Genomic DNA, 17029 nt, shown 5'->3' with positions numbered 1-17029 from the left:
ACACCTTTGAATTAATGAGTTATTGTTAATCTACATGGTTTTATTTTTTTATAATTATAGTTACGTATTACATAAGAACAATAATAAGAGAATTTACAAGGCCGGCCTTGTAAATTCTCTTATTATTGTTCTTATGTAATACGTAACTATAATTATAAAAAATAAAACCATGTAGATTAACAATAACTCATTAATTCAAAGGTGTAAATAAATAGGAATAATAAGCTCAACTTTGTTTAGTTTATTATAAATAATGGGTTCTTGTTTAGTTAAGTATTTTATCAAAGTAATAAATACTGCCCTAATTTTGTAATTATATAGGTACTACACCAATGGAAAGAAAACATTCAAGTTCAAATGAACGTAGTGCAGAATGCTTGTCAACATTTTTTATGCAACTTTCACAGCTTTATTTTGACAAAGCTCGCGAGTTGGTGGTAAGAATTTTGCATTTTTGAAATACTTTTTCTATTGGGTATTTATGTTATTCCAAAGTAAATTACCTTTACAATTTGAATCTGTAGTTGTATAAATTGGTCTGTTATATTTTGTGTTTCCAATGTTTTTTGTAATCCAGTTAATAATATTTAGTCCAGTCAGATTGGCGTTTTTCAGGAAACAGCCCCGAAAGAATTTTTCTCGACGGTTCTATATGTATTTTGGGGCGCTGAATTCAAATCTGAAATTTGCTGTCACGCCAGAGTGCAGCTTCACCCCCAAAACCCCCAAAATATCGGACTTTTTTCAATTCTCCCATTTTATCTCGTAAACCTTCAGTTTCTCAAGAAAAATCATTCTCGACAAAATTAAAGAGAATATAATATATACGAAAATCCCAATTAAATGCTGTAAATCATCCCGAAGACTTCTGCTACTGCAAATATTGACAACAGGGCAAACAGCTAGATGGAAATTCGATGAGCGCTACTATACAAAAATTATATATTCATTTCCATCTGCGGATCTAAATACTTTGAATGATTATTTTGTGAATGTTGGTATTAATCAAGCGGAGGAGATTGGTACAGGTGGAGAAATTCAAATCCAATGTTTGGAACAAACTATAGATTTTTAGGATAACTTCAACGTTAACACATTTACTGAAGAAGAAATCAAGGAAATAGGAGGAAATTCAACTGATAATAAAGCATTATCCCAACCAGATAATATATCTAAGAACGTACTGAAACTATTAAAAGACACAATTTCGATACCTCTTTCAGAAATTTTTAATCCTTGCTTCTTGTTTGGCTACTTTCCCTTGCATTTTAAACATGCAAAATTAATTCATTTACACAAGGATGGGAGCAAGGATGTACCTCAAAATGACATACCAATTAGTTTGTTGTGCTCCATTTCAAAAATTTGTGAAAAAAGTCTAGTAGATTACTTAGATATGAATAAAATCCTTGATGAAAGACAGTTTGGTTTCCAACAGGGTAAAAGCACAGAGGATGCTTTGGAATCCTTTACTGAGTCAATATATAATAGTTTCCAAAATAATAAAAAATCCTTGGTCATGTTCTTGGACCTGGCCAAGGCTTTTGACACGGTACCACGTGATAAAATGATTCAAAAACTTTCTAATATTGGTATTAAGGGAAAAGAGTTAGATTTTTTTGAAAGTTATCTCAGTGGAAGAAGCCAAGTTGTTAGCTGTGGTGCTTATAACAGTGAACCCCTGACTGTCACTTGGAGACTACCTCAAGGGGCTGTATTGGGACCAATGTTATATTTAATCTATGTTAATAACCTTCCTGTTATACTTAACTCAGTGGGTTCTAAGGCCGTTTGTTTTGCTGACGACCCAGCACTCATCTTTCAGGAAAAATCTTGGGAAGAGGTTATCAAGCAAACGAAGAAAGGTTACAAGGTTTTTCAGTGGCTGAAACATAATCATTTAAAATTGAATCTTAGTAAAACAAAATGCATGACCTTCAGTCCCACAGCAAAATCAAACCTAAATTTTAACAGGCTTTGCTTGAACAATACTTGTAACATGGATAGCTGGTCGTTGACAAACGGCAGTATGGCACATCTTCTATAAGACCTCGACTTCTAGTGTTGTGACCATGAAAATCACTCCTTGTGCTGAACTTTCCAAGATTTGCTCGCACAAACACGGCACACAAATATATGTAATGACTGTAGATTGCCATTATACCTGTAGACTGGAATAGAGGTCTAAAATGATCCAGGAAGCCACTGAATGTGATAATACGGATGGCCCTTTTTGCAGCTTGAACACATCTTTACATGCAGAAGCGTGACCCCACAGTAGCAGTCCACAGATCAGGATGCTATGGAAAGAAGCATGGTACACCACCAGCAAATCTGCTCACCAACTGTGTTAGTGTTGAATTATTAATGTTATTTAAAATTATTGACCTGACTTGTCTTATACTTGATAACTGGAGTCCATAGGACGTAATCTTCCTAAGCAGATAGGTGACTTTTGACAGATGCCCTCAATATGGCATTAAGCTTTGGATCGATGGTAAATCTAAGGATCCACTGTGAGTGCTGATGGCCTGACTACTACTCAGTGTACAAACCAATCTTTGAGTCTTGTCTACATTCAGTAGCAACTTATTTGCTTGCAACCACCCTCCAGCAGCATCGAACAATACATCAGCCTCCTTCTGAACCTGGGTCAGATTTGGGCCAGAAGAAATCAACGTGCTATCATCCGCAATCTTCAGTGCCCTACCCTCAGGATCAAGGTCATTGATTGCAATCAGAAATAATACAGGTCCCATCACCAAACCGTTTGTTTGAGGACAGACTGAACCGTTTTATTCCAGAGTGAGATGCTTAATATTAAGCAAATCTCATGAAGGTGAACACAACAAAGACTGTTGTCAGTGCTTTTCACCTCAATAATAAAGAAGCCAAAAGGGAGCTGAAAATCTTTTGGTTTGGCCACCAATTGACAGATGTGGCAAACCCAACTTACCTTGGTGTGCAATTGGAAAGAAACTCGACATTCAAAGGACACTGTGAAAAAACAAAAAATGAAGGTCAACTCCAGGAATGCACTTCCACGCAAAAAGACTGGCTCTGCCTGGGATGCTGACGCTCACACTCTGCGTACAACAGCCTTAGCTCAGTGTTTCTCCACTGCGGAGTATGCCTGTCCTGTGTGGAGCCTATCAGCCCACGCTAAGAAGGTAAATGTGGCCCTCAATGAAAGCTGCAGAATTGTGACAGGTTGTCTGAAACTCGCTACCTCTATCAACTCAGTGGGATAGCCCCTCCATCAATCCGTAGAGAGATAGCAGGTGGGGCTGAGCGAACTCGACAGGTTAACGACAACAGACACCCAATGTTCGGACACACCCCTGCAAATCATCGGCTGAAGTCCCGACGCAGCTTTCTGACAGAGACACAGGAGCTGGCCTCCTCAGCACCACAGGAAAGAATGAGATTATGGCATGAGAGTACAGATGCTGCATGAGTACAGACCTAGTGTTGAGGGAGCAACTTCCAACAGGAGCAGAGCTGTCATATGGCAGATGAAAAACCAAACCGCCTTAGAGCAGAGTGTGCCTGCACGAAAGAAAATCGCACAACTTGGAGGCAGATTGAGGACCCGCACTGCGACTGTGGCGATATCCAGTCAGATGATCACCTCCAAAAATGCTGTCTTGCATCGACAAGACCTCTTTGTATTCAATGACGAAGCTGCTAAAACAGTGGATTTTTATTTTAATTTGGGCATTTAATCATCTCCTGACACGCACGAACGAATCACCAAACCATGTGGGACACCATGATTCATTGGCAGAGCCCTTGGATTCGCTCTTTCGATAGCTTATCAGCGCGACCACGACACCAATCGCTTCTGAGTCAATTGTTTTTATAATAAGAATAATGTGTTATTCAATTGTGTTACGAGTATTTTTAATTTTTCAGGAAAAAGAAAAAGATGCTGTTAGACCTGGACCCTGTCGACAACTTCTCACGCTTCTCCCAAATCTTGTAGTTGTGGAAAAGTCTTATGTTGAACTAGCCTTTGTCTCAATGAAGAACAAAATATTTCTGAGGAAAGATGTAAGTCGAGTTCGAATTATCCTATTTAAATAAATTATTCAGTAGACATTAAAACTGTGTTACCTGATTATACTATATTCATCCTATCAACACATTTTGTTTACAGGATGAACTTTTTCTAATCCATCGTTCAACTTTATGTATAATGTACCTAATTTTACTTTCCTGTTGAATGATAGAGTTTTGTTATTTTTATTTTAACTATTGTGTTTTGATATAACTTTAAAGTGAAAAAACACTCACATTCTTTGGTGTGGCGACGACCGTTTCGTGCTGGTATTGCACATTCTCAAGCCCTACAGAAACATTACTGACTTTCGGAGTTTCTGTCGGGCTTGAGAATGTGCAATACCAGCACAAGACGGTCGTCGCCACACCAGAGAATGTGAGTGTTTTTTCACTTTAAAGTTATATCAAAACACAATAGTTAAAATAATAGTGAAAACAAGATGGATAACCAATAAGGTATTTTTATTTGTTGCGACAGTGCAATGTTGGCTTTCATTGACTACTCTAGTAGCTCATACAAGTGCTAAAGTGAGGTCCACGTTATAATGACAGTATTTGATCAACTTTGGTTTTGCTATCCTTGTCTATCATTTGACAAAGCCGGTGGTAATATCCTTTTCTAGGTTCACGACAATGACAATTATGTTTTTGACAGTGTAGAAATATAATTAATTAATGCAGAAAATCGGCATCGCTATTCTTCTATCTTCATCCACTGCCATTATAAGGTGGACCACACTACAGAACCTGTTGTTTGGGCATAAAGACCCTCAATGTTGGGTATCAAGTTAGCTTTATTCAATAGAAACGAATCTTTGTTCATAGTCTATTGCAGCAATTTAAGCTTCAAATAAATGTGTTTAAATAAGCTTCGAATTTGTGTTTATACATGTATAAATCCAATCATGATCCATGTATCAAAATCAATCCGACGTTTATGAGTACCTGTTTTTGTTTCTAGAATTCTCTCAGATCTCTGTATGAATCGTTTCGCTCTGATCTCAACAAATTGGAGGATGGAGATGATTTTGTTACGAAAATTTCTGAGCACCTGAATGAGCACGCTGCTGCTCGAATCCTTCTAATCGACTTGTATCCTTACTTGGCATTCTTGGATTGAAATTGAAAATTACTGATTGAACTATATAACAGATCTGAAGATACATTGTTGGTTGTCTCACCGTCACCAAAGGGAAAATGACGTAATTTTTGTGACTCATTTGAATCAGTTATAAGAATTATCAGTCAGTGTAGAGTCATTATCAGGTTGTAGAGGTAGAAACTATTTTGCATCGTAGGTAGTAAAATAAATTTGTTGTAGAATAGTGCTAGCAGCATGTAGTGAAAATTTGTGATCTAGTGGATAAATTCACTTGGATAGATTTGTGTAAACGGAATATCTTGTAAGGCGCGGGTGAGCGTGCGTGCGAGTGGTCAGCAACGATTGCTCCGCGGTCAATGGTACCAGAACATTTCAGCGGTGTGCATTGTACTAAATAAACATCTCTCACTAAATAGAAAAAAATATTTCTTCAATAGAAAACCTTGAAATTCTCAATCGGAAGATAGAGATGTTCAATCTCTTTCTTCACTATAATCCATAAAATTGTACATACCGTAATCTATTCTTGTTTTCCTTAATAATTTTTTTCAAAGATATGAGAGAATGTATACCATTGGATCGAGTAATAAAGCTGTCAAAGCCTCAGAACTATTAGTTATGATTAATGCTATCCAACCGTTCTCATGCCGTTTAGAAATCATAGCTCCTTTCATAGCTTCGTTCAGGTAAAAACATAATAATCAATATATACTTTCATTGCAATTTTTTTAGGTTTACAGTTACAGACATCATAGTATTAAGCTACTTTATAAAATTACAAATTGATAATCTAAAAATAAATGAACTTGGTTTAGACTGTTCAGTTCTTCTCAGAAAGTAATAAAAATAATTTATTGGAACACATTATATTGCAAGTTCAACATATTCTTAATAGTATAACAACTTTTTTTGTAGTCTAGGTACGTACTGTTGTTGGTGAGATGTAATATCTATCCATAATTAAAATACTGAGATGACTCAGAAATATCACTAATTTATTGTAAAATGACACCATTGGTGTTGAAACATGAATGTAATTTGACAATAAATTAATGATATTTATGACAACATCCCAGTATTTTCATTATTTTTGTAGCTTTACTGACCGGTATAGATTAATTTTACTTCAATTTATTGTGAGGCACCAATCTTTTCACTAAAATAAATTTTGTTGTTTTATTTTCAGTCTTGAATACGATATTCTGAAAAATTTGCTGCAAGCGCTTTCAGAATTGCAGAGTTGGCAATTTTTACCCTGTTTGACGCATCTCCATTTTTCCAATACACACTTGACCACTTGGGAAAAAAATCTCCAAAATAGAGAGGTAGGTGATGATAATAATAATTATTGCTTGAAGAATTTTAATTTTCCAGTATAAATTTATGAGTAGGCTGTATATTAGTAAATTAAATTTGTAAAATATAGGCCTAATTATAGTTTCTAATTCGTGTTCTATTTTTCAGTGTTACTCAATTTCTATGAATATAATTATATTAATGATGATTTCAAAGTGGAATATGGTTTGTAATGATTGTTTCTTTTGGTAAGCGATTAGCTTCGTTGTCGCGCTGATAAGCTATCGATAAGCCAAGATCCACGCGCTTGCTACTCCCGTTGTAGGGTGACCACTTCAAGAGCCGAACTCTTCTGAATAGAATTAAGTTTTAAAATCGCTTCTTAGTTGATCGAAACCCACTTAAAGCTGTTGGTCCACTCACCAGTTCCATTACCCACGCACAAGTCTGGAGCTCATCCTCAGCAAAAGAGCTGAAGTGTGGACATCATCCTCAGCAAAAAATAAAATAATTGACTGCTTGCTTCACGTTCAACGCGATGGGATTTGAAGGTTATTGTGCATGTCAATCTACTGATTACCTTTGTGGTGAGACAGTTAAAAATACACTTTATGATGAAAGAAAACCATCGAAGAAAAGAAATAACTTATTTTTGTAAATTAACTTGGATTTTATGTGAATCATTTCATTGTGTCAATTTTTCTTTCTTCTATCTATAGATTGTATGAACTATTCTTTTAAAATTTGTTTTCAAGTCTTGGAAATTGGGATTTGGCGCTTCTTTTCTGAAAGGGAACCAAACGCCGGCTTTGTGCCAATGGCTGGTCAAACTGAAATATGCAATCGTTGCTAAATTCTCGCTCTACTTCCATAGCGTCCTAGTTCAGCAGACGACCGGCCCAGATATGAGAACCATTTGCAGTAAACACAACATTGATCATATGCATAAGTGAGTAAACTCAACATAAATATGAATAAATCTTTATTCAATGACAAGTACATTACAGAATAACATGATAATCAAATATTGAATTCAACAAAAAAGAACTTTGTCTGCAAACAGGAGCATATCTCATAATGAAAAAAATCAGGAATTCGCTTAGCGTACACAAATGAGATAATATAAACTGAAATAATGATAATAAACATTCAACAGTCAGGTGAGAAAACCTCACCAAAGAAAGCATCCTTTTGAACGATATACTACTTTTTATGGTATATTTGAAGAATTTCCATCGGCATACCTACAAAATTATTTATTCAATTACTTTATAGATACCTTATACTAGACCTATATAGTTTATTGTCATTAAACTGTTTAACATTTTTATTCACTTATTTATCTATTGAGGCATAAATTACATACTGTCTGTCGTCTGCGGCACCTTCTAAATACGATCCTATACAACGAAGCAAAGCATCCAACTAACATTCTATAGTGAGGTCTATGTTATATAGTCTGTATAAAAGCAGCGATGCCGATTATTTTTGTTACCACTGCCTTCTATAGTAGTTAGCCGATTCTGATGTAGTATTAATCGTTCATTCAAGAACAATCAACAATCAAATATATTTTATGTAAAATATTCTACTAAATAAAGTATATTTTCAAGAAAATATTTTTTCTCACGATTTATAAATTTTCATAGTTACATAAAATATTTTTCTTTGTTTATTTTATTTCTAAGTATAAAGGCAAATTCAGTATCTAGTATCTGAGTCAGTGATCGGTACAGTGAAAATATAATGCCCATGGGACAAAATATAATGGGATTATTCCCATTTCCACTCAGCTCGGCCGAGCAAAAACATATCAACTACTCTTTATTTCAATAGTAGCTTCAACTCTTCCAAAACTAGTAGCGTTGCAATGAAATAAAGGGTACTTGATAGTTTTTTATCGTGTGTTCTAGTAATCAATAGCCCTAAAAAGGAGAGTGAATATTGAAATCCCATTAGAACGTATGGGAATAATTTTCTCGCATCACCGAAAACGTTTACTGATATGGAGGAATCCTTCTTTAATATTGTTGTATTGTTTGACCAGGATCCACAGCCTGCAGCGCAAACACGATGCGATCTGTGTGGTGCTAGTGTTGGACGCGACGGGCGGCGACGCGGAGCTGCTGTCGAGTGGCCCCGGCTACCAGCACCCGGAGCGCGCCGTCGAACCCCTCGACCAGTTCACAGTCATGCTCAGCTACCCGGTCAAACCCAAAGACCAACTGCCCACCATCACCAAGGCGCTGTCCGAGCGCCGAGCCGAACTCTCCACCCTGGAGGTCATTTGCATCTACTGTGTCAAGGAGAAGTACACCTACTTCATGAGTCTCGTCGATCCGCGGGTCACTCTGGTCGTCGTCTTCGACTCCAAGAAGGACGACCGAGAGACCTCCATCAAGAACAACATCAGTGAGTTGTGCGCACAACTGCGCTGGAATCGGGTGTTTGCTCTCTTGAAACTCAACAACAAATGAAGCTAACGCTTATGCCTTGCCCAGTAAGCTGGCCAGTCTGAAATGTAAACAGTGCCCAATCAAGGCCAGCGGTTGACAAACCACCCATCCACACCCTGGCGCTGGTCGTCATTGGCCTTCATTGGGCCAACATGTGGATGCGGCATCACACAAATCATTATTGATCCTAAGGATTTGTCATGTTACCATTTATGTAAATGTTTTACAAGATTTTACTGTCGTTAATATTGAATAAAATTTATTATTTTTCAAGAATACCCGTTCTTTTCATTTTGATCAAGTTATGTGATTGATGTTTTCCTGATTTTCGTTATTTGTGGCCAATACCCCGTTTCTAGAACTCATATAGTAGATAGTAGAACTCATACTCAGATAGTAGATTTAATGGTCAATTATTATTATCAAATCATCTGTTGACCACCTTTAAAAGGGATATGTAGATTTGTCAATCAGTCTAAATTTGTCTAGTCAGTCCTAGTTGCTCGCAATTAACCGTAAATTCGGCAGTTGAATTTGCGGAGACATTCAATAACTATTTTTTTTATTTTTGTTTTAAAATCCTTATCGTTCATTTCCTTGGAATGCGCAGGTAGAACATTGAACAATCTTATACCAGGGCTTTTCACTCCCCACTGATAAAGAGTTGTGTGAACCTCGTCTCTCAAGTTTTGCCTCTACCAAGTTTCGTAATTTTGAAATACCTCTCCTGTATTGAACTCATGACGGTGTTTCTTTATAAAACAAAGTGTCTCGAAAATGTAAAGACTAGGCAACGGAAATTTGTTTAATTCTTTAAAAATCAGCCGACAACTGGTTCTTCTTGTTTCTACTGTCATTACTCTCAATGCCCATTTCTGCAGTCTGAATAACTCCATAACACCACTCGAATTCTCCCAGAAAACAATACCAAATGTCAAGAGGGAATGAAATATTGAAAAATATTTCGTACTTAATTACGCTTATTAAATCTGTTGTGTTGTGTGTGTTTTAACAAGACTTATTAAAACACATTCAATTACGCTTATTAAATCTATAGCTTTAATGGTCAATCATATTTTTTATTAAGTGTCATAGGAACCGGGCCTAACAGTATTAAAAAAAGCAAATCCCACAATGATTACTTTCCTGAACAGCTTATTCTAATTTATTACAATTGCAAATTTGGAGGAAAGGGTGGTGAAATAAAAATCCTAATTACCAACCCACGTTTATAAAATTTCAATTATTATATAAAACAGTTCGAAATAACTCAACAAAATGAAGTTACAATAAAAACTTCAGAGATATAATATAATTATGGAAACAATATCCACATTAAATACATGGAAAATAACAATCAGTCTTCGTTGGTTTTCTTGGAATGTGCGTTATCACAAAATTACACATTTCTATTTTGACGTTTCTAATTCTTAGATGACAGATATATTATATTATTACTCTTGTAAACCGTAAATATGTAACCAATTGAATTACATACCAAAGGATAACTGGAAACAATAATATTAAATCTCGATTAGGTACAACAAACTGTTTGAATTGAGAAAAATGGAACGTTTTGATGAAGTTAGATGGAATTGATATCAGAAAACGAGTTTTCTACATTATGAACTACTCGAGCTTAATGGCTTGCTAGTGAAATTCAAGAGAACTAGAAAACTCATTTCACAACAGTTAACTCTTCTACAGTTTCAATCTAATTTTTTGTTGGTAATTGAGCAAATTCATATCAGTGGATATTTGGAAGATTTTATCACGTAACGGAGAATTTCTTCACTGCTGTTCTGGTATATGCAATTGGTCCTTCAACAATATTTTCTGCATTTTCTTTTATGTAACTGTCACAGTCGTCTATATCTTTTGGAAATCCTGAAAAAGAATAATTCATTATGAAATGGATCGTTATAAGGGTGAAATTCAATTAATTGAATTCATAGGAATAGATTCAATGTTTCAAAGATGCATATTATCTCAAAGTTTCAAGTTATTGTAGGTAGGATCAATAGGAAATATAAACAAGATACCAAAATATAAAACAGATTTTTTTGTGGAACTACGATGACTACGATGAGATCCGGTAATACACATTATGAGTATTCCATTGAGTTATAGAAACATGAGCTCATTGACTTTGACGAATTAATCTAATAATCTCGAAATTTCTATGAATAATAGGTAGGATCAATAGGAAATATAAACAAGAAACCAAAATATAGAAGCGATTTGTTTTGCTGAGGCTGATGCTCAAATGAGCTCTAGGCCTGTGCAAGGGTAATGAGACTGATGATGTTGAGAGATGAGTGGGCCTACATCTCAAGGTGGGTTCCGAACCACCAAAAAGCGATTTTTCAACTTTTACTAAAATTTAAAGGAGTCGGCTCTCCAAGTGAATTTGAATCTGAGAACAAGGTGGCAGTGGCAAACTGTGATGGAAGATTTACATTTTCCAGACTAATCGAATCGAAAAGAATAATTATTCAATTTGTAAATTTAATATGATGATTAATCGTAAAGTGGATTTATAATTAATAAATAACAACACTTATCTATTACACTATCGATGACGAACTGCAAGTTAATAATTCGTTTTGAACTATTTTTGACGACACTGCAGTCTAATTTTTGAATATTAGTTATTACTATGTATATCATAAATGTATACTATTATATTATGAGTACTAGTTTTTAATAACTAATATTCAAAAATTAGACTGTACTGTATAGTTCAAAACGAATTAATAACAACACCTTATGTGACACACATACATTTTAAAAAACGAATACAATTTTAGAAAAATCAATTTTTAATAATAGATCCTTACCGAAATGTTTATGAAGGAATTGCAGAGCCAGGAAGTTGTTTATCTTCAATGCAACTGACTTATCTAGTTTTTTCATGAACAGATTGAGCCAAGAACCCCAAACAATTGCCGTGTCGGTTTGATGCTCATGTGTCGTATGTCTGGAAATAACAAATTGCAATAATATAGTTTTTCTAAAAATCGTATATAAAAATACGTTCATTTACAGATAAGAAAACACAGTAGTTATTTAACAAATAAATTACAGTTGAACTTTACAAACAAATAGTATAGTCCTCCAAAAATAGCATATATGCTATGATTTCCTCATGAAATACTTGGTTAAAAATCTGGTGTGGTACACTCACACAAATTTCCTTGCTCATATTTGAAACTACGATCAGACTTCTGTCAGTATATGTGTAGCCTACATATAATTGTTTTCAGAGTACTTTTTCTTTGTGTGAATTGTAAAATTCGATTATTTTTTTTCAGTCGTCATTTTTTTAAAGTCGTCAAAACAGTTGTTCTACAGATGAAATATCTCGACTATGTGTTCTTTTTATGAACTGCGCTACCTACATACCTCATGCACGAGAAGGAGGTTACTAAGTCCATTTCCCAAGGATGGGGTGGACCCTCCATTGGTTTCCCAAAAAGGAGACTTATGCCAGTTGATAGAGCTGATAAATAACTATACAGGGTATGAATTTGAAAAAAAATCGGTCAAGTTATTTTTGAGAAAATCGTGAAAAACATGGTTTTTTGCAATTATCCGCCATTTTTCTCAAGAATATTAAGGAGCTCCTGCAATTTTCCCAGAAATGAGACCTATGCCAGTTGATAGGGCTTATAAATAGCTATCCATGGTATAAATTTGAAAAAAATCGTTAGAGTCGTTTTCGAGAAAAACGTGAAAAACATGGTTTTTTAGTAATTATCCGCCATTTTTTCCGCCATCTTGGATTGAATTTTATTGAATTTCTTATTGTCGGATCCTCAAGGTATAAGGACCTTAAGTTTAAAATTTCAAGTCAATCGGTTAATTAGGAATGGAGTTATCGTGTTCACAGACATACAGACATACACACATACACACACACACACACACACACACACACACACACACACACACACACACACATACACACATACACACACAGACCAACACCCAAAAATCATTTTTTTGGACTCAAGGGACCTTGAAACGTATAGAAAACATGAAATTAGGGTACCTTAAATTTTTTTGGAAAGCAATACTTTCCTTACCTATGGTAATAGGGCAAGGAAAGTAAAAAAGCCAAGCTGGCATCTTGTGTTGCAATATTTACAACAATAACTTCAAACATATTATTGTTTCATCAAATTGAATAGGTACGGTACCTGATGGTGTAAAGTGGATGTTTCGTTCCATCTGCATTCACAACATACTTTTGGAGCGCCTGCAGATTGCTTGGAATGTGGAAAGTCTGAGTATTGATGAAGATCATTGGTTGCTTTATTTTCAAATCAGTCTCGTCTTTCAGTGGAAACATCCAACAATCAAGAATAACGCCTAACCTGCAAAAAATGAGGAAATTTAGTACAGTGTGAAACAATAATTACTATTGTCAGGATTATCCACATTGATCCGGAGTAAAGAATAAAGTTTACACTAGATCATGAAATTTATGAGAAATCTATCAATGCAAACAGAAATTTTACACTAAAACTCAAGAGAGTAACTTAATAAGTATCAACTTATTTGCTAAACCGATGTATTATATGATCTAAAATTATTATAATAATACAAAACAATAGCCTTAACGAAAATTATTATCAATGATCAAACTTATCCTATATAGCTTATTTTATGATCATGAAACAATAATTTTTATTTTTCTTGCCCTATTACCATAGGTATGGAAAGTATTGCTTTCCAAAAAAATTAGGTACCCCAATTTCTAAATTTTATACGTTTTCATGAAACAATAATTTTTATTTTTCTTGCCCTATTACCATAGGTATGGAAAGTATTGCTTTCCAAAAAAATTAGGTACCCCAATTTCTAAATTTTATACGTTTTAAGGTCCCCTGAGTCCAAAAAAGTGGTATTGGTCTGTATTTGTGTGTGTATGAGTGTATGTATGTCTGTGTACACGATATCTCATCTCCCAATTAACGGAATGACTTGAAATTTGGAGTTAAGATCCTTACACTATAAGGATCCGATACGAACAATTTCGATCAAATGCAATTCAAGATAGCGGCTAAAATGGCGAAAATGATATCAAAAACAAGGTTTTTCGCGATTTTCTAAAAAACAGCACCCATGATTTTGATCAAATTTATACATAGAATAGTCATTGGTAAGCTCTATCAACTGTCACAAGTCTCATATCTGTAAAAATTTCAAGAGCTCCGCCCCATCCATACAAAGTTTGATTTTCAATTATCAGGCTCCAGATGGAATTTATCCAAAAATTTTGAGTGGAAAAGATTGAGCATGAAAATCTCTACAATTAATGTCCAGTAACATTTTCACCTAAAATTGGAAATAAGCTCGAAATTCGATAAAATGTGATTATTAAAATGTAAACTTAATGATAGAGGCAACTGTAGATTCTATTAAGGCTAGGGCCACACGAGCGACTAACTTTTTGCGGCCGTCGTCAATGACACCACACGAGCGTTGAGTGTGGTGCGTCAACGTCAGTTGGATTTACGCAATGGAACCAGACGAAGCAATAACTTTTGCATGTCTCGACGTGCGTTGTAGCATTTCTGCGCAGTTCAAAAATCACCGTCCGTTACTTGGTACGCACGTACCTCGTGTGTTGTCACCAATTCACTTCTATGTATATCTACAACGGACGTCAAAAAGTAAGTTGCAACGGACGCACTTTGCGCTCGTGTGGCCCTAGCCTAAATCATTCACTGGAATAGATAGCAGAATTGATCTCTTCAGCTGATCAATTTTTACTTTCCTTGTCCTATTATCATTGGTAAGGAAAGTATTGCTTTCCAAAAAATTAAGGTACCCCAATTTCTAAATTTCTGTACGTTTCAAGGTCCCCTGAGTCCAAAAAAGTGGTTTTTGGGTATTGGTCTGTATGTGTGTGTGTAAGAGTGTATGTGCGTCTGTGTACACGATATCCCATCTCCCAATTAACGGAATGACTTGATATTTGGAACTTAAGGTCCTTACAATATAAGGATCCGACACGAACAATTTCGATCTAATGCAATTCAAGATGGCGGATAAAATGGCGAAAATGTTGTCAAAAACAGGGTTTTTCGCGATTTTCTCGAAAACGGCTCCAACGATTTTGATTATGACTTGACTGCCACAAGTCCCATATCTGTGAAAATTCCAGGAGCTCCGCCCCATCTATGCAAAGTTTGATTTTAGATTCCCAATTATCAGGCTTCAGATACAATTTAAACAAAACATTCCAAGTGGAAAAGATTCAGCATGGAAATCTCTACAATTAATGTTCAGTAACATTTTCACCTAAAATTTAAAATAAGCTCGAAATTCGAGAAAATGTTTTATTTCAATTGCTAACTGTTGATTCTATTAAATCATTCACTATGAAGAGATAGCAGACTTCGTGTGTCTCCAGCGTTATTGTCCTGACACCAGCTGGCTTGAATCTTTGAATTGTAGACTTGAGATGCGCGGGAACACTAGCGTCAGGTGATAAATTTTCATAACGGCAAGGAAAGTTGTGTGAGTGCACCACACCAGATTTTTAAATTATATTTTCGAAAACTCAGCAAGGAAAGTGGTGTGAGTGCGCCACACCAGATTTTTACACATAAAACCAAAGGACAATGAGGGAAAAATAATAATCATTTCAAACTTTAGGTAATTTTGAAGATAACTTACTTGAAACGATCATCTTTGGCCAATGTATAGACTGAAGTTGCTCCTCCAAAGGAATGGCCCATCATACAGGCTGATGACAAATCAAGGCAATCCTGGAAGATGGAAAAAATTAAAGCTTCAACAACTCTATATAGATAGCTAATAGTTCCAAAATCTAAGAAAAATACTAAGACAATGCCATTTCGTTTTTATTAGTAGATTCAATACCTTTTTACTCATATCCAATTCAGTTAACATTGTAGATAACACATATTATCTTCGAAAAATGTAAATTTCATCTATTTTGGAATGCTAATAAACTTCAACATGTGTATAATATGATTTATGGTGTAATAATGTATTTTTATGGTTTAATTGGTTACCCCGACCTAAGGAGAATGTCAAATCTGTATAAAGTCACCTTGAATTCCCGAGTTGAATGCACTGAAAATCAAGTCAACTTTTATGAAATAGTTTAAAATGTATTGAGTTTTGCATTACATGCAATCCAATCTAGCCAGACCTAATTTTACAGCTATATATCTCTTTGGGCAGGGCATCCAATCCGAGATTGCAAAGGCCCTATACAACACTGAATATCATTGGAATTACAAAATAGAAAACCAGTAGGCCTACTGTTATGAATAACCATACTTAATGTAGTAATTAAAGAAGAAATTCTTGAAACACTTACTTTGAACTCTTTCAAGTCAAATTTCGATTTCAATATATTCGTAGCTGTACCATTATTGATCTCATACAACAAGGTCATAACTTGAGAGCAGTCCGATTGTCTCATCTTCAGCTGAAAAGAATCAAAAATAGAATTCACAAAACATTTCATTAGAGAAAATTTACAAAATTAAAAAATATATATTTCAAACAAGAACCATTATTGGCATACAAGAGAAGGTTCTGCGCTATGTTTTCATACAGTTCTCATAGAAAGGGTACTGAGATTTTTATTACAAGTAGCCCTATACAGAAAAGAGATAAGTTCTCATAGAATTCTAGTGCTGTCATTAATTTTTTGTAGTAACCTAGGTAATAGGTTACCTATATAATCATCTATAATTGAAAAAGAATCTCATTTAATCAAAGTACAGTACCTAATAAACTTATTCATTCATTTCATTTAGACAATCACATTAAATAAATGATTAGGAGAGAATCAACATGATAGACCCAAAACTGTTTCTCTCCCTAATTTTGATAATAAAATAGCCTTAATAAGGTTATGTAAACTCAAGATTTATAAAAATCTTTATACAAAACTAATATCTCAAACTGACATCCAGGAAATATTTTATCGTAAACCACTGGTAAAAGAAATGTGGAGAATCATGGAGCATGAAATGTTATTTTTAACAGATATAAAGTTTAACAAATTTATGTGGAAAATACCGATAGCACTAGTTGGCAAAGAAAGCTAGCACTAGCAATA

General features: G+C 34.9%; 2 protein-coding genes across 2 annotated transcripts in view; one reads left to right on the top strand and one right to left on the bottom strand.

Moving 5' to 3' along the window:
• Positions 1–270: 270 nt before the first annotated feature.
• LOC111046160 (KICSTOR complex protein C12orf66) lies at positions 271–9192 on the top strand. The gene is made up of 7 exons (XM_039431510.1): positions 271–437; positions 3916–4053; positions 5024–5154; positions 5719–5850; positions 6351–6489; positions 7216–7409; positions 8508–9192. The coding sequence occupies exons 1-7, from the start codon at positions 333–335 to the stop codon at positions 8935–8937; spliced, it is 1269 nt and encodes a 422-aa protein (XP_039287444.1). The 5' UTR covers positions 271–332; the 3' UTR covers positions 8938–9192.
• Positions 9193–10128: 936 nt separating this feature from the next.
• LOC111046147 (platelet-activating factor acetylhydrolase) overlaps positions 10129–17029 on the bottom strand; it is a 28644-nt gene continuing 21743 nt past the window's right edge. The window contains exons 6-10 of the mRNA XM_039431525.1: positions 16280–16390; positions 15607–15698; positions 13119–13295; positions 11757–11896; positions 10129–10803 (exon numbers count right to left, since the gene is read on the bottom strand). Of these exons, the coding sequence (XP_039287459.1) occupies positions 10688–10803; positions 11757–11896; positions 13119–13295; positions 15607–15698; positions 16280–16390 (636 nt within the window). The 3' untranslated portion in view covers positions 10129–10687. The remainder of the gene's footprint in view (positions 10804–11756; positions 11897–13118; positions 13296–15606; positions 15699–16279; positions 16391–17029) is intronic.

Source organism: Nilaparvata lugens, chromosome 1, assembly GCF_014356525.2.
Source record: "Nilaparvata lugens isolate BPH chromosome 1, ASM1435652v1, whole genome shotgun sequence".
NCBI lineage: Eukaryota > Metazoa > Arthropoda > Insecta > Hemiptera > Delphacidae > Nilaparvata > Nilaparvata lugens.
This window is presented reverse-complemented; position numbering and strand designations above follow the sequence as displayed.